General features: G+C 70.4%; 4 protein-coding genes across 4 annotated transcripts; 3 read left to right on the plus strand and 1 right to left on the minus strand.

Annotated features, from left to right (window-relative positions):
- Nucleotides 1-1,393: 1,393 nt before the first annotated feature.
- Nucleotides 1,394-4,179, plus strand: AURANDRAFT_64269 (hypothetical protein; the record flags this gene model as incomplete). Its single annotated transcript, XM_009038737.1, has 3 exons — nt 1,394-2,089; nt 2,321-2,502; nt 3,318-4,179. 3 exons carry the CDS (start codon nt 1,394-1,396, stop codon nt 4,177-4,179), a joined length of 1,740 nt encoding a protein of 579 aa, XP_009036985.1.
- A 256-nt stretch (nt 4,180-4,435) lies between these two features.
- On the plus strand, nt 4,436-5,548 carry AURANDRAFT_64270 (hypothetical protein; the record flags this gene model as incomplete). Its single annotated transcript, XM_009038738.1, has 1 exon — nt 4,436-5,548. The coding sequence occupies one exon, from the start codon at nt 4,436-4,438 to the stop codon at nt 5,546-5,548; it is 1,113 nt and encodes a 370-aa protein (XP_009036986.1).
- Nucleotides 5,549-6,984: 1,436 nt separating this feature from the next.
- Nucleotides 6,985-9,826, minus strand: AURANDRAFT_64271 (hypothetical protein; the record flags this gene model as incomplete). Its single annotated transcript, XM_009038799.1, has 4 exons — nt 6,985-7,335; nt 7,499-8,138; nt 8,217-9,012; nt 9,145-9,826. 4 exons carry the CDS (start codon nt 9,824-9,826, stop codon nt 6,985-6,987), a joined length of 2,469 nt encoding a protein of 822 aa, XP_009037047.1.
- A 1,309-nt stretch (nt 9,827-11,135) lies between these two features.
- On the plus strand, nt 11,136-13,190 carry RPPK2 (hypothetical protein; the record flags this gene model as incomplete). The annotated part of the gene is made up of 3 exons (XM_009038739.1): nt 11,136-11,631; nt 11,832-12,510; nt 12,722-13,190. The coding sequence occupies 3 exons, from the start codon at nt 11,174-11,176 to the stop codon at nt 13,106-13,108; spliced, it is 1,524 nt and encodes a 507-aa protein (XP_009036987.1).
- Between the last annotated feature and the right edge of the window lie 3,694 nt (nt 13,191-16,884).

Below are 16,884 nucleotides of genomic sequence, written 5' to 3' on the forward strand. Positions count from 1 at the left end.
CGGCGTCGTGCGCCGCTCGCGCCTCGTCCGCCGCCTCGGCCTTGGCCCGCGCCTCGGGGTCGAGCGCCGCGAGCGCCTCGGCCTGCGCCGCCTTGGCCTCGGCGGCGCGCTCCGCGAAGAAGGCCGCGTCGCGGTCGCCGCCGCCGGCGGCGTCCGGGCGCGGCTTGCGACACACGACGCACCGGGCCTTTTGCGCGCCGTTGGTCTTGCCGCAGCTACACTTCCACACGCCCATGGGCCGCGGCCGGGCTGCCCGCGCGCGGCGGCCACAACCTTGATTGGGCTCGCACAGAGGCGAGGCTGCCCGCGCGCCGCGGCGATGGTGCCGGCAACGTGAGGCACATCTTCCGAGGGGCAGCCCGTCATGGCCGTCAAGACGCCGTCGCCGATGCATCCGGCGACGCCCAAGGACCTGGAGCTGCAGGTGCGCGAGCGGTCCGGGAGCGACGGGTCCGTGGCGAGCGTGTCGAGCGCGGCGCCGGCCGTGGGCAGGGACGAGGCGCTGCTGCGGGCGCGCAAGGCGGCCCTCGAGGGCGAGCTCGCGGCCATCGACGAGACGCTCCAGGTCGCGCGCGAGGGGTCTCTGGACGACTACTTCGCGACGCCCGCGTCGACGCTGCTCAGGGAGCGGCTGCCCTGGCTCGTCGGGCTGCTGCTGCTGCAGTCGTGCGCGGCGCTGGTCATGGACACGTTCGAGAGCCTGCTGGACCGCCACCTCGTCATCGCTTTCTTCGTGCCCATGATCGTCGGCACGGGCGGCAACGCGGGCAACCAGCCGGGCGTCATGACGACGCGCGCGCTGAGCCAGGGCGGCGTCACGCGGGACAAGGTCCGGCGGCTGCTGCGCCGCGAGGCCGCGCTCGCGGTGGTCACGGGCGCCGTCCTCGCGGGCCTCGCCTTCGCGCGCGTCCTGGCCCAGTACCCGGACGAGCGCGCCGAGGCCCTCGCCATCGCGCTCGCGGTCTTCGGCATGGTCCAGCTCGCGATCGTGATCGGCGTGGGCTTCTCCGTGGGCATCGACGCCATGGGCAGCGACGCGGCGAACGGCGCCGCGCCCCTGCTCACGACCGTCGCGGACCTCCTGGGCATCTCGCTCCTCTGCGGCATCTCCGCGCTCCTCCTCCACAGCTAACGTTGTCGCGTCATTGCCATTCACATTGTGGGCAACATGGGCTTGCCTTGCGCGCGATCTTGTGGCCTCACGATGGCTCTTCGTCTCGCGATCGTCGCCTCGCTCTTCTCGTTCGCCAATGGTTTGGCCCGCGCGCCGACGAAGAACCTCGCGCAGATCTTCAAGGAGACCATCGCGAACCACGAGGACGGCGCCTTTGCGGCGACGCCCATTATGAAGCGGCGCGTCGCCGTCGTCGGCGCCGGCGGCAAGGCCGGGTCCATGGTCTTCGGCGCCGTGCAGCGCGCGGCCCAGACCTTCGACGCGGGCCTCGCCGCGCCGCGCGCGCTCTGCGGCGCGGCCCGCGGCAGCCGCGCGCTCAACTCCGTCTTGGGCAGCTCGTTCGTGCTCGCGTTCGCCGGCGAGGATCTGGTGAAGCTGACGGATTTCCGCGACGACGCGAAGCTCGAGAAGAACCTCGAGGGCTGCGCGACGGTCGTGGCGCCCGCGCGGCTGCGGCCCGCGGGGGCCGTGACGGGCACGGAGTGGACGTGGGACCTCGACTGCGACGTCGACGAGTCCGTCGCCGACGGCGACGACGCGGTCTTCGGGCGCGTGGCGCGCGTCGCCGCGAAGCTCGGCGCCCACGTCATCGCCGTCGCGTCGCCGGCGTCCGCGGGGGGCGTCGAGGCGGCGCTCGCGGCCGCGGGCGCGGCGCACACGGTCCTCGTCGTCGGCGAGGTCGCGCTGACCAAGGGCTGGTACCTCGACAAGGGCGTCCAGCAGGTCATCTCCTGCGCGCCGGGCGTGGCGCGGGACCCCGGCTGCGTCCAGGCCGAGGACCTCGGCGCCGTCGTCGCGTACGCGGCGACGTGCCTCGACCCGGCGAGTTCGCGCGTCCTGACGCTGTCCGCCTCGAGCGAGGGCTACGACGACCAGGAGGCCCTCGCCCGGGCCATCAACGCGGGCCTCCGGGGCGTCGCGCCGACGCGGCCCTAAGGAGCTTACCCGCCGGCGAGCGCGTCCCAGACGTAGTTCGGGTTGCCGACGACGACGACGCAGGCGAGCATGGACCACACCGTCGCCGCGGCGAGCATGATGCCGAGGATGCCGAGGGCGTGGCTCGAGATGCAGTAGGCCGCGGGCTTGGGGAACGCGGACGTCGCGTCCGGGTCCACGCGGCCGTGCGCGTTCCAGAGCCGCGCGTAGATGGCCGTCGCCGCGATGAAGAAGGCGACGACGCCGAAGCGGATGGCGAAGGTCGCGCGCTGCTGCCAGCGCCACTCCGTCGTCCAGCCCACGCGGTCGACGGACTCGAGGAGGAGCACGACAAGGCCGACGGCGAACGTCGCGTTCGCGGCGATGGCGCAGCGGATCTGGGCCACGTTCTTGTGCTTCATGGCCTCGACGAAGAGCATGTTGCCGCCGATGTAGGCCGCGTCGATGGCGAAATCGAGGACGAGGCCCAGCGTCGTCGGGTTGGCGCCGAGCGTGCCGCCCTCCGCGGCGTACGCGATTAGCTCCGCGACCGTGAAGAGCGCGGCGCAGGCGAAGGGCCCGTCCGTCGTGTAGATCCACTGGACCCGCGCCTCGTGCTCGACCTCGAGCTCGTCGTGGCGCACGGGGCCGCCCTGGCCGACGGCCGCGTGGACCCAGCGGCCGCTGAGCACGCACGGGATCGCCGCGAGGAGCAGGAGCCAGTAGACGGGGTTGTAGCCGACGCAGGCGAAGGTCACCTGCTCGGCCATGGGCGCCTCGGCGAAGGACGACGGGTAGCAGTAGAGGATGACCATGACGTGCGACTCCATGGCCGCCCACTGGAGGTCCGCGTACAGCGGGCCGCAGAGGGGCGACCCGCGGTACTCGCCCCGCAGGTGGGGCAGGTCCACGAGGGGCTCGCCGTCCTCGGGCTTCGGCCCGCCGCCGAGCAGGTCGTAGCGGTCGCCGTCGTCGTCGTCGTCGTCGGAGCTGTCCATCGCGCCGGGGGGGGCTGCTCGTCGGGCCTGGCCTGGAGTTGCTTGGGCCTCAAGTAAAAATCAGGTATCCCCCCTCGAGGCCTCAGCGCTCGACGAGTCTGGGCTGCTCGCGTGCCCGGCCCCCCCGCGCCGGGGACCGCGTCCTCGTCGGCCATGGGGGAGCACCACGGGTCGACGTCCGGGTGGAGCAGCCCGGGCCTCGACAACTTGGATCCCGAGATGTTGGACAGCTCCGCCGCCTTCGGCACGCCGAGCCACCTGGCCTACAGCAGCTTCAGCCACATCGGGGACGTGCAGAACCTGAGCTTCGCCGTGGGTCTGCGGGAGGACGAGGAGCACGCCGAGCTCTACGTGCAGAAGATCCTGCCCATGTGCAAGATCGTGCCCGGGAAGCCCCTGGAGAAGCGGAAGCGGACGACGGCGACCGTCGACGTCGACGTCGACGCGATCGAGGTGCCCGAGATCATCGAGATGCGCAACCGCCTCAAGGAGATCCTGCGGGGCTGCGACAAGATGGAGCTCGAGGAGCACCAGGTCGGCGAGGACCTGAACGCGGCCGCGGAGAAGCTCGAGATGGTCGAGAAGCGGTCGTCGCAGATCGACGAGCAGCTCGACGGCCTCAACGAGCAGCTCACGGAGGAGCGGAACCGGTCCATGGTCGCGTCCATGGACGCGGAGCAGACCAAGGCCACGCACAAGGAGCTCTGCGAGCAGGTGTCGATCTCCGAGGTCGCGATCACGAAGCTCGAGTCGGAGCTCGCGGACAAGCGGCGCCAGCTCCAGGCCCTCGAGGAGTGCAGCGACCTCGAGATGGTCTTCGGGCGGCGCCACGCGCCCCAGAAGGAGGACCTGGACCTGTCGCGCGAGGTCGCGAAGCTCGAGGACTGGAAGCTCGCGCCCGCCAAGGCGGAGAAGCGGCGCCTCAAGTCGGCCCAGGCCGCGAAGCGGGGCGGCGCGCAGCACGTCGACGACGTCGCCGCGTCCAAGCTCGCCGACTTCTCCTACGCCGAGCGCATGGGCCAGTTCAAGCGCAAGCTCCGCGTCAACGACGGCCAGTGGAAGACGGGCGCGGAGCTCGCCAAGGCCAAGTAGGCGGCGCGCCCCCGTAGCTGCCTAGTGGGGGTCCGTCGGGCTTCGGGGGCCCGTCGCTCGTTCGCGCGTCGCGATCGCCGCAACATTTTTATTGAAGGCAACTTTACCACCGCGTCCGCGGGCTGCCTTCCCGCCGACCATCGAATCGGTCGGCCTCGACGGGGCTGCTGCCGTCGAGTCGTGCGACCGTCGGCTCGAGCCTGCTCACCCCCATCAAGAAGCCGTCGCGGGGATTTCCCATCGCACGGCGGCAGCGATGCCTTCTCGGAGCCAGTTCTCGAAGGGCGACCGCGTCGAGGCGCGGTTCCGCGGCCGCGAGAAGTACGCCCCGGGCAGGATCGAGGCGACCCGGTTTACCGGGCTGCACCACCTCTACGACGTGACGTACGACGACGGCGTGCGGGAGAACCGCGTCGGCGAGGACCTCATCCGCGCGCCGACCGTCGCCGCGCCGGCCGCCGCGCCGCGCCAGGAACGCGCCTACCTCGGCGACGCCGCGGTCTACACGCTCGACGACGGCATCGCGCGCTGGAGCGTCGGGCGCCTGAAGCACTTCCTCGACGAGGCCAAGGTCCCGCACGGCGACGTCGTCGACAAGGCGGAGCTCGTCGCGCGCGCGCGGCGCGTCGTCGAGGACCGGCCGGATCTCGCGCTCGAGCCCATGCTGGCGGCGCTCGAGAGCGACACGAAGGAGCGGGAGGCGAAGATCCGGGCGCGCGTCGCGGAGGAGAAGTGGCAGCACCTGGAGGACGAGTACAACGCGCTGAAGGCGCGCGTCGAGGAGGCATTCGAGGCCAAGCTCGAGGCCGAGGTCCGCGCGCTCCGCGAGGAGGCGGAGGGCAAGGCGCGGAAGACGCGCGAGCGCGTCGCGCGCGAGGTCGCGGCGCGGCAGGTGCGGGAGAAGTTCGAGAAGATCGCGCGGGAGAAGGCCGAGCGGGAGAGGGCCGAGCGGGAGAAGGCCGCCGCGCCGCCGCGAGCGGCGGGGGGGCTCCCGCCCGACTGGGAGGAGCAGCGCGACGCGAGCGGCCGGCCCTACTACGTCAACCACCGCACGCGGACGACGTCCTGGACGCGGCCCGGCGCCGCGCCGCCGGCGCCGCCGCGACCCGCGGCGGCGCCGCTGCCGCCCGGCTGGGAGGAGCAGCGCGACGCGACCGGCCGGCCCTACTACGTCAACCACCGCACGAAGACGACGTCGTGGACGCGGCCCGCGCCGGCCCCCGCGAGCCCGGCGGCGGCGCCGCTGCCCCCGGGCTGGGAGGAGCAGCGCGACGCGAGCGGCCGGCCCTACTACGTCAACCACCGAACGCAGACGACGTCCTGGACGCACCCGGCCGCGGCGATGCGGTGGAAGGGGGGCGGCCCGTAGCGTCTTTTCGACGGTGCTTGATGCTCGCTTTTAGTGGAGTGGGTGGTAAGCGAGAGGGGGCCGTGGTCGCGTCGTCGAATTGCGTTCTGCGCGCTTCAGCATGGAGGCATGTTGAAATTAAAAAAAATCTCAGGGCACGGCATGAGCTAGGTTTAGCATCATGATCGCCATAGCATGAGCTAGGTAAGGCACTGCTACCCGCACCCGATCGCGACTCAAGACCATGCCAGGGGCCGTCGACAAGTTCACCGGTGACACGTTCAATCACATGCTCGGCTTTGTCCAGCTGCTGGAGGTCCTTCCTTTGCAGAGCGTGTCGACGCAGTGGAATGGCGAGATCGCTGCGGCAAGCGCGCGCATTTGCGCCGACCCGGCTTCCTCGGTCGTCGCGGTCGCGACGTCGGTCCCAGGGCGGAGCCTCAGCCGATTGGTAGCGCGGCAAGACGCTTTCGACGCTGCGTTTCCGCACGCGCGGTGGACGCCGGACGCCTTCAAATCGAAGCGGCGGGTCGCGCTCGTCGGGAGCGGCCAGTGGTATTGGCGGTCGAACGCGCGCGACGTGTTCGTGTCGTGCCCGCCGACAGCCCTGGTGTGCACCAAAGGGTTGAGTTCGAAGGGCACGCCCGAGCTCCGGGGCGACTGCGTGCTGCGGGGCGTCGTCTTGTCCGGGAGCTTGAAGGTCGCGTCCGGCGCGCGGGTCGTGCTGCTCAAGTGCGTGATCAAATACAGCGACGGGATCAGCGTCGCGGCGCGCGGATCGCTCATCATGTCCGAGTGCACCATGTTCATGTCGGAGCACGCGCCCCGGCAGTGCAAGGTGCTCAAGATCGGCAAGGACGCGAAGCTCGAAGTCGACGGATGCCGATTCGACTGCGGACTCCACACCTGCGTCTATGCCCAGCAGGCCGAGAGCATCAAGGTCGCGCGGACGACCATCTCCGACGCGCGCGAGGCCTTTTCCATTCTCGAAAAGATCAGGAACCTCGAGCTCTCGGACCTCGTCGTCGAAAAGTCCAACATCGCGCTGTGGATTGTTCGCTGTGGGCCGTCGACGCACAGGATCGACGGCCTCGACGTCCGCGGATGCTGCAAAGGCTTCTTCATGAACGGTTCCGGCGACCCCCTCGACCTCGAGATCACGCGCTTCAACTACTCGCGCATGACCAAGGCCGAAGCGAGCCGGGACTTTGTCCTACAACTCGATATGAAGGAGGTGCAGAAAGAATTCCACGCCATTCATGGCGCCAACGTGCCGATCAGGGTCCGAACGAACGCGTCGCGGGGAGCGGCTGACCGGTCGATCATCGTAGGTCAAGGTCGTGCTCGACCCATCGGCGGACGTCGCGCCCGTGGGCATGACGTGCGAACTCGGCAGCTGCATCCGCATCCACGACTCCGACGGCGATATGATCGCCGAATGCGTCTCCTAGGGCGAGTTAGAGCTCCCGCCGCTTCCGCCGGCGGTGCTTCTTGGGGATCGCGCTGTGGCGCATGTGGGGCGGGCGGCCGTCGGGCTGGACGTCCGTGCCGTAGGGCATGAGGTCCGGCGCGAGCGTCACGTTCAGCGGGCAGTTGGCGTTGGACCGCGGCTTCGCCGGGTCGAACGCGGCGCGGTCCTCGACGGCGTACTGGAGGAACCGCGCCGTGAAGTCGACGTAGAGGTCGAAGCCGTCGGCGCAGTCGCCGCGGCGCGGCTTGACGCGGTACGTCGTCTCCTCGAGGTCCGGCGCGTCGCCCCGCCGCGGCGCGGGCCGCGCGAGCGCGAAGACCTTCTCCTCGCCCGGCGCCTGGGCGGGATTCAACGTCGCTTCGACGCGAGCGTTCCGCGCGCGCGCGTTCAAAAAACAAAGCGTCCACGCTTCGAGACCGTTCCAAGGGATGGTCGCTCGTCCAAAAGTCAGCCGAACCGAGTGGAAAACGACCGAGCTCGGAGCCTTTGAAGTCGGGAACGTCGCGCCCTTTTCCCGCCCCGCCCGGCGCGAGGAACTTGCGCGCGAGCGAGTCCGCGCCGTCGAAGGCCGCGTCCTCCTCCTCCGGCGCGCAGGCGCGGCCCACGGCGCCGTCGATGACGAGGATCTCCACGGGCCCCCGGGCGCCGTTGCGGAACGCGTGCTGCACGGCGGCCGCCTCGTACGTGTCCGTCGGCGCGTGATGCACGCGAAAGTTCCGCGGGCAGGCCTCCGTCACGGAGTCGAAGGCGCAGAGCGCGTCGGCGACGGCCGCCGCCGACGCGATCGTCGAGTCGTCGCCGTCGCCGTCGGCGCCGTCGACGAGGTCCCAGAGCGCGTCCGCGACGAGCGCGCCGTGGCGGCCCGCGAGGACCCCGTCGCAGAGCATGGCCTGGGACGCGTCCTCGGCGTGGGTCGCCAGCCGGCGGTTCGCGCAGTGGTCGTCGAGCGTCCGCGCCCAGTCCCGGCGCGACGGCGCCGCGCCCTGCGCGACGGCCTCGCGCACGAGCTTGTGGGCGTGGTGGCCGAAGACGTGGCACTCGCTGCAGAGCGCCGCGTACTCGCCGGAGACGTGGTCGCCGACGCGCTGGCGGGCGACCGCGAGGGCCGCGCCGTGGAGGAGCAGGCGCCGAAGCGCCCGACTCATCCCGCTCGACCCCATCGCGATGCCCATCAAGGAGAGGTGCAACGATGGCGCGCTTTAGGACCACTTTTAGGACCCCGTCGGCCCCGCGGCGCGGAGGAAGGCGACGACCTGCTGGGCCGTGCCGACGAAGCTCGCCGCCGAGGCGCCGACGAGGATGCACGCGGACACGGCGAGCTCCCAGGGCTCGCGCTTGTAGTCGTCCGGGCTCCGGTGCGCGGCGACGAGGTCGCAGAGCGCCGGGAAGATGAAGGCCAGCATGGGCGCGAAGATGATGCCCACGAGGTTGATGAGCCGCGTCAGGTCCGACACGAGGACGGCGACGAGGGCCGTGCCCGCGACGAAGAAGAGGCGGAACGCGACCGCGGGGAACCCGCCGTCGGCGCGCGTGATGAACACGGACGCGTCCGGGTCGCCGAGGCGGCTCGAGCCGTAGTCCGCGGCCGCCGAAACCGGCCGCCCGCCCTCGAGCAGCGCCGCCGCCTCCGCGTCCGCGTCGTCGTCGTCGGACTCGTCGGACTCGTCGGGCCCGCCGCCCGACGGCCGCCGCCGCTTCGCGCGCTTCCCATGCGGCGCGCGCGCGCCCGGCCCCACGCCGGCGATGCGCTCGAGGGCGACGATGGCCGGGTAGAACTGGAGCGGGTAGGTGAGGACGACCGCGACGCAGACCAGGACGTTGACGGCGACGGCCGGCGGGCCCGGCTCGTGGTCCAGCACGCTCAGCGTCAGCGGATTCCGCGGCTTGTCGAACGCGTAGCCGCCCAGGAAGGCCGTCACGACGTACACGGCCAGCACCGCGGTCACGGCGGACCGCACGAGCTCGTCCGCGCGCTTCGGCTCCGACAGCGCGTTCGCCATCTGGACGAGCGTACCTGGGCCGGACTCGAATCCGCGACCCGACTTCGACGCGCGCGCACGCGACGGCGTCGACGCGGATCGTCCCGCTCTCCGTGGAGCACTTGATCGAGTCGTCCAAACATCGGCCGAAGCGACTTCGATGTGACCGAGCTCGAGAGGCGCGACGTCGATTCGATGTCCGCGCCGCGTCGTGCTCGGAATGCCCTCGAAGGAGTAGCACAGCGTCGCGAAGGCCGCGACGATGGAGAACTCGGACCGCGGGCCCGGGTCGACGTCGCGCGGGCCGCCGCCGGAGATGCGCGCGACGCAGACGCCCAGCGTCGCGGCCCACGCCGCGAAGAAGAACGCCGTCGCGACCTTGGCGACGTCGCCCAGATCTCGCAAGTGCCGCAGGCAGCACGGCGCGGACACCAGCGGCACGAGGAAGACGACCCACTGGGCGCGGCCCCGCGCGTCGCTCCGGCCCCGGTTCGGCAGCACGTCGCTCAGCAGCTCCGCGGCGAACTCGAGGTAGACGCAGCAGACGCCGAGCTGGAACCCGACGATGGACACCTCGATGCCCCGCCGGCCGACCTCGCCGCCGATGAGCTCGCTGCCGAGGTCCGGGTAGGCGTCGACGCGCACGCCGCGCGACGCGCAGTAGTCCTTGGCCCGGAGCATGGCGTGCATGCACCAGCGCACGGCGCCGCCCATGCAGAGGAAGAGCACGATGGCCTCGACGACGCCGCAGGCGTGCAGCGTCGCCGGCAGGGCGAGGGCCCCGGCGCCGATGGACAGCTTCACGGCCATGAGGAACATCTGCGTGAACGACGCCTTGGGCTCCGCCATCGTCGCGGCGCGGGGCTGCTTGGCGTGTTTTTACGGCGACGGCAATCATCCCACCTTGCACACCCCCCTGGGGGAGGCCCTCTAGCTGTTAACCTCTCCTAGCCTAGCACAGCGTGCCGTCGAGCTCCGCGCCGCCGATCTGTTCGTCATACAATGCTCGCCGCCGTCGCGTGCGCGCTCCTCGCGGCCGGCGCCGAGTCCTTCGCGCTGTCGCCGGTGCGGCGCCTCGCCCTCCCGGCGCTGCGCGCCGCGCCTTCGCCGTCGGAGCCCGACGCGCGCGTCAAATTCCTCGAGGAGGCCGTGGGCGTCCTCCTGCGGGAGAACGACGTGCTGCGGCGGCGCGTGGCGAATTTCGAGGCGGGTGCGTTCATCGAGCCCGTGCCGCTCTGGGCCCTCGAGGACTGGGCGGCCGTGGAGGGCGCGGACGACTGCCGCGACCTCGGCAAAGAGCGGCTGACGAACGCGCTGAGCCGCTACAACGAGGCGCACCCGAAGCAGCGGCGGCGCGTCGACGGCGGCCTCGACCAGCTCGCGGCCGAGCTCGCCGCCGTGCTGCCGGCCCTGAAGCAGTCCGCGGCGGCGAAGGCGGCGGACGGCGCGAAGCGGCGGGTTTTGGTCGAGGCCGTCGACACGGGCCTCATCGCCGAGGGGCGCGTCGTCTCGGGCACCGTGGCGCGGACGACGGCGGCGGGCGTCCAGGTCGAGCTGGCGACGCCCTTCGGGACCTACACGGCGCTCCTCCGGCCCGCGGCCGCTACCGGCGTCGAGCCGAACCCGTCGGTCGCGTTCCTCGGCGAGACCTTCCCCGTGGGCGGCGAGATCTGGGCCGAGGTCGACGACGTCGTCATCAACAAGGACTCGAGCGCCGTGCTCCTGAGCACGGCCGCGCTCGAGACGTCGCTCGGCGAGATGACGAGCGACAAGCCCGCCGTCTACGCGCGCGGCGCCGCCCGCATGGAGGCGCAGCCGGCGCCCATGAACAGCAAGGAGCGGAAACGGCGCCAGCTCGAGGAGGTCGACGCCTACCTGAGCGTCATCGACGAGTTCGGCGCGCCCGAGGAGGCGCGATTCTACTAAAAGCGGCGGTCTCGCGGGTCCGCGTCGCGGGCGGTGTCGCGCGGAGGCGTCCCGATGTTTGCGCGGGTCTCGGCGCGCGGCCTATGCGGCGTCGGCGAGTCGGAAGCCGGGCGCGCGCGCGTTCGGCGAGGCGCGCATCAAGGCGCGCGACAGTCGCGGTGCGGCGACGTTGAAGGCTCGTCGACTCGTGTTTAGAGGTTGGCATTTGATTCGATCGCAGCAATCCGGAGAGCACCAGCCGCCGCGTCCGGTCGCCTCCGGTTCTGCGCCATGAAGTTCGGCGCGGACCTGAAGAACAGCATCGTGCCCGAGTGGCAGCACGGCTACATCGCCTACGACGAGCTGAAGCGGCTCATCAAGGAGCTGAGCTCGCTGGAGGGCGGCGCCAAGGAGAGCGCCGAGGAGGACTTCTTCATGATGCTCGAGGACGAGCTCGAGAAGGTGAACCGCTTCTACCTCGAGAAGATCCAGGAGTTCGACGGCGAGCTCAAGGTCCTCGAGGGCCGGCCGCGGTCCGACTCGAACAGCGCGCTCGCGGCCGGCGGCGTGCCGTCCGACCGCATGGTCGCGCTCCACGCGCAGATCGGCCAGCTCCAGGCCTTCGTCTGGCTCAACACGCAGGGCTTCGAGAAGATCATGAAGAAGTACGACAAGTTCATGGGCCTGCGCCACACGCCCGGGGCCAAGAGCCCCGACTTTGAGGCGCGGCTCCGGGGCGAGGTCTTCAAGTCCGAGCCGGGGCAGGAAAAGAGTGATTCAAGTTCGCGTCAACATGAGCGTTCCGCGCGCGCGCGTTCCGGAAAAAGCATCCACGCGTCGAGAGCGCTCCGAGGGATGATCGCTCGTCCCAAAATCAGCCGAAACGAGCGGAAAACGGCCGAGAGAGGAGCCTCTGAAGTTGGGAATGTCGCACCCTTTTGCTGCCCAGGTCCGAGCGCCTCGACGCGTGCCTCGAGAAGTTCAAGGCCACGCGGAGCCAGCTCAGCAGCGACGTCGGCGCCCTGGAGATGAAGCTCATCTCGGGCTCGGCGAACAAGCCCCTGGCCGAGGAGATCTCCGCGCGGCTCGGCGTGCCGCTGTCGCCCGCCAAGGTCCGCCGCTTCAACGACGGCGAGGTCAACATCCAGCTCTGCGACTCCGTGCGCGGCTGCGACGTCTACATCGTCCAGCCGACGTGCCCGCCCGTCAACGACCACCTCGTGGAGCTGCTCCTGCTCATCTCGGCCGCGCGGCGCGCGTCGGCCGCGTCCGTGACCGCCGTCGTGCCCTACTACGGCTACGCGCGCCAGGACCGCAAGGACCGGAGCCGCGTGCCCATCTCCGCGGCGGACGTGGCGCGCATGATGGAGGCCATGGGCGTGGACCGCGTCGTCTGCGTGGACCTGCACTGCGCGCAGATCCAGGGCTTCTTCGGGCCCCGGACGCCCGTGGACAATCTGTTCGCGGCGCCCATCGCGGTGACGTACTTCAACATGAAGGATTTGGTGAAGCCCGTCATCGTGTCGCCGGACGCCGGCGGCGTCGCGCGGGCCAAGCTCTTCATGGAGGGGTTCTCGCGGTTGCCGGACCCGCCGGAGGTGTCGCTCGCGGTGATCCTCAAGCAGCGCGTCGAGGCCCGCGTGGAACCCAAATCTTCAACCCGACTTCAATGTGCGCGCATGCGAATGTTTTGACACGAGCACTTCCGCCGTGCTTCGAGAACTCGCTGAGAGCAATCGATTCGTCCAAAAATCAGCCGAATCGACTTCGATTTGACCGAGCTAGAGAATTCTCAAGTTTGGCCCCGACGTCCCAGCTCACTGGTTGATTTGCACACAGGTCGAGGCCGGCGTCGTGGGCACGATGCACCTCGTGGGCTCCGTCGAGGGCTGCGACTGCATCATCGTCGACGACATGATCGACACGGCGGGCACGCTGACGGCCGCCGCGAACGAGCTGCGGAACTTCGGGGCGAAGCGCGTCTTCGCCTTCGCGACGCACGGCCTCTTCTCGGGGCCCGCCGCGGACCGCATCGAGGCCTGCGTCCTCGAGGAGTGCGTCGTCGCCAACACCGTGCCCCTGAACCCGGCGGTCAAGGAGAAGACGCGCAAGATCCGCCAGGTCAGCGTCGGCAAGCTCGTCGAGTCGGCGATCCGCGGCATCCACTGCGGCACGTCCGTGTCCGCGCTGTTCAACGCGGACCTCGGCGCGGACCTCCTCGCCTGAGATGCCGGCGGCGCGCGGGGCAAGCCCGCGCGGGGGGGGGGGGCGCGCCACCAAGGGGGCGCCCTAAGGCCGCGGTCGCCTTACGGGTCGAGGCGGTGGAGCCGCGCGTAGTCGAACGTGACGGCCCGGGGGTCCGCGCGGCCGTCGCCCGCGCGCCGCCGCGTCCCGTCGAGGCACGGGCCCGAGAAGGAGCTGATGACGTCGGCGAAGGTCGCGCCCTCGACGATGCGGTCCACGGGGATGAACTCGGCCACGGCGACGTCCTCGCAGAGCAGCTCGTCGTAGCCCTGGACGTTGATCCAGACGCCGGCGACGTCCGCGCGCCAGCCCGGCTCGCGGAACGGCGACGCGGCGTCGATCGTGTGGCGCAGGGTCGTGCCTATCGATGGTCCTTCGCGTTCCCGGTCGGGGGCTCTCGAAGCCCGTCGCGGCCGCGGGACGGGCAGGAAAAGAGAGCGAAATTCCCAACTTCAAAGGCTCCTATCTCGGTCGTTTTCCACTCGTTTCGGCTGATTTTTGGACGAGCGATCATCTCTCGGAAAGTTCTCGAAGCGTGGATGCTTTTTTCGGAACGCGCGCGCGCGGACACTCACGTTGAAGCGACGTTGAATCACCCTTTTCCTGCCCAGGCCGCGGGACGCGGGGTCGCGCGGACGTCGCCGATGGCGCTGAGCGCGCCCCCGTCCGTGAGCGCGAGCGGCTCGTAGCGCCACGGCTTCACGACGGCCTGGGCGTTGATCGTGAGGCCCAGCACCATCGACGGGCAATTGCTGGCGAACCGCATCTGCAGCTCGCCGTCCGCGAGAACCGCGCGGCGGTCCAAGGTCCAGCGGTGGCGCGCGACGCCCCGGAAGACCCGCACGATGACGAGCGCGGACACGACCCACTCGTAGACGCGCTGGCCGTAGGCGAGGCCCGCCGCGGCGATGCGGCAGAGCGCCGGGCGCCCGCCGCGCCGCCGCTCGCGGATGCTCAGGCCCACGGACTGGAGCGCGAGGTCGAGAGCCTTCGTGCGGCGCTGGCCGATCATCGCGAAGACGAAGAAGCCCAGCACCAGGATCGCGGCGTCGCCGAGAATCACGTAGCACCAGAACGTGCGCGTGTCGACCTTGAGGGCGTGGAACGTGACGCCATACCAGGGGCGGTTCTTCCAGACGTGCGTGAAGACGTGGGACGTCGCGGTGCGGTAGACCGTCGTGGGCGTGCGCAGCTGGGCCAGGGACAGCGGCGCCCGTTTCTTCGCCGTCGATTCCGTCGTCATGTGGGATCGGCTAGAGGCGCAAAGCGGGCAGCCATCGAGTCTTCGGGCACGGCACCATCGATAAAGCGAAAACCTGAGCTTTGGCGCCCAAGCCCGAGCTGAGGCGAGATCGACGCGTCCGCGACGCACGACACGCAGGCATGGTGGACGCCGCGCGCCTGCGGCTGCTCTTCGCCGCCGCGGCGGCGCTGACGGTGCTCGCCGTCGTCGGCGCCGCGCCGGACGGCGCCGCCTGGCTCCCGCACGCCTACCGGCGCCTGCAGGACGCCGCCGCGCCGCTCTTCACGATCGACCCCGTCACGGGCCACAAGGCCTTCGCGCCCAACGACCGGAGCGACTACCTCGGCGTCGGGGCGGCGATCGTGGGCCTCATGATCGCCGCCGGCGGCGGCATCGGCGGGGGCGGCATGCTCGTGCCCATCTACGTGCTCGTGCTCGGCTTCAAACCCAAATTCGCGATCCCGCTCTCGAACATGACGGTGCTCGGCGGGGCCATCACGAACGTCGGCATGAACGCGCGGAAGCGCCACCCGCTGGCGAACCGGAGCCTCGTGGACTGGGATCTGCTCATCCTCATGGAGCCTTTGACGCTCGCGGGCGCGCTCGTGGGAGGCTTCGTCAACAAGCTCGCGCCGGAGATCGTCATCACGGTGCTCCTCGTCGTCTTGTTGTACGCGACGTCGGAGCGCACGCTGAAAAAGGGCATGAAGCTCTACGACAAGGAGACGGCGGCCATGGAGGCGTCCGCGGGCGCGAAGGAGATGGCCGAGATCACGGAGGCGGAGCGCGCCGAGGCCGCCAAGGCCGAGGCCGCGGGCCTCCTCGACGACGCCGAGGCCGGAAACGACGGCGGCGTCGGCGACGCGCCGCCCAAGGCCGACGCGACGAAGACGCCGGAGCTGCTGGCCATCGAGGCCGAGGAGACGGAGTCGTTCCCCGCGTGGAAGGTCGGCGTGCTCCTGGGCATGTTCGCGCTGACCGTGTCCATGAACCTGGCCAAGGGCGGCGGCGCCTTCCCGTCGCCCTTCGGCATCGAGTGCGGCACGTCGTCCTACTGGGCCGTGACCTTCTTCATGTTCGCGGCGCTCATCGTCGTCGCCAGGGCAGCACAAGAGAGCGAAATTCCCAACTTCAAAGGCTCATATCTCGGCCGTTTTCCACTCGTTTTGGCTGATTTTTGGACGAGCGATCAACTCTCGGAACGGTCTCGAAGCGTGGATGCTTTTTCCGGAACGCGCGCGCGCGGAACACTCACGTTGAAGCGACGTTGAATCACCCTTTTGCTGCCCAGGTCATCGCTTTATGGGTCCGGTCGTACCTCGTCGAGCGCACGAAGCAGAAGGACGCCTGCGGCTACGCCTACGTCGACGGCGACTTCCACTGGGACGAGACGACGACGCTCAAGTACCCGTCGATCTGCTTCTTCGCGGGCGTGTGCGCGGGGCTCTTCGGCATCGGCGGCGGCATCGTCAACGGGCCCCTGATGCTCGAGCTCGGCGTGCTGCCGCCCGTCGCCGGCGCGACGACGGCCTGCATGATCCTCCTCACGTCGACGACGGCGGCGACGACGTTCCTGACCTTTGGCCTCGTGCAGTTCGACTACGCGAAGCGGCTCTTCGTCGTCGGCGCCCTCGCGACGGCCGTCGGCCAGCTCGGCATGGGCCACCTCATCAAGAAGACGGGCCGCTCGTCCTACGTCGCCTTCTCCATCGGCGCCGTCGTCTCCCTCTCCACGGTCCTCATGGGCTTCCACGGCGTCGTGTCCCTCGCGTACCCGGACCCGACGGAGGCCGGCAACACCGGCGGCATCTGCGGCTCCGGCTAGGGGGGGCGGCCGGCCCCCGATTTTTCTTTCTTCTTCCCGCCCCGCCGTTCGGGCGGTACCGCTTAAGCTTCCCGGCACCTAGAGGTAGGGCCCGATGACGGCCCTGATGACGTCCCGGACGTCGGCGCGGCTCCGCGTGTCGACCGGGACGCGGCCGCGGAGCAGCGCGGCGACGACCAGCGCGGCCTTGCGCTTGGCGGGCAGGGTCGCATTGGACACAATCCAATGGTTGTTGACGATCACGCGGCCGCGCCGCGCGAGCGCGACGAGCGTCTCGAGGCCGGCGGCCACCGCGATCGCGACCGCGTTTGCGTGGTTGTCGTGCACGAGATTGCCCAGCGCCGCCGCGGCCCACAGTTTAGCATCCGCGCTGCCGTCGCGAAGGAGCTCGACGAGCAGCGGGATGCCGCCGGCCTCGGCGATCAGGACACGGTTGTCGGCGTTTTTGTACGCGATGTCGCTCAGCGCCGCCGCGGCCCACGGCTTCGCGCCTGCGCTTCCGTCGCGCAGGAGCTCGAGGAGCGGCGGGATGCCACCGGCCTCGGCGAACAGGACCCTGTTGGCGGCGTTGCGCTGCACGAGGGGGTGTAACGATCGCGCCGCCGCAAACTTCGCTGCGTCGTCGCCCTCGCGCAAGGCGCGGACCAGCCCCTCGATCTCCGCCATGCTTGACCCCTTGATAATAACGCC

The sequence above is a fragment of the Aureococcus anophagefferens genome (assembly GCF_000186865.1).
Source record: "Aureococcus anophagefferens unplaced genomic scaffold AURANscaffold_9, whole genome shotgun sequence".
Classification (NCBI taxonomy): domain Eukaryota; class Pelagophyceae; order Pelagomonadales; family Pelagomonadaceae; genus Aureococcus; species Aureococcus anophagefferens.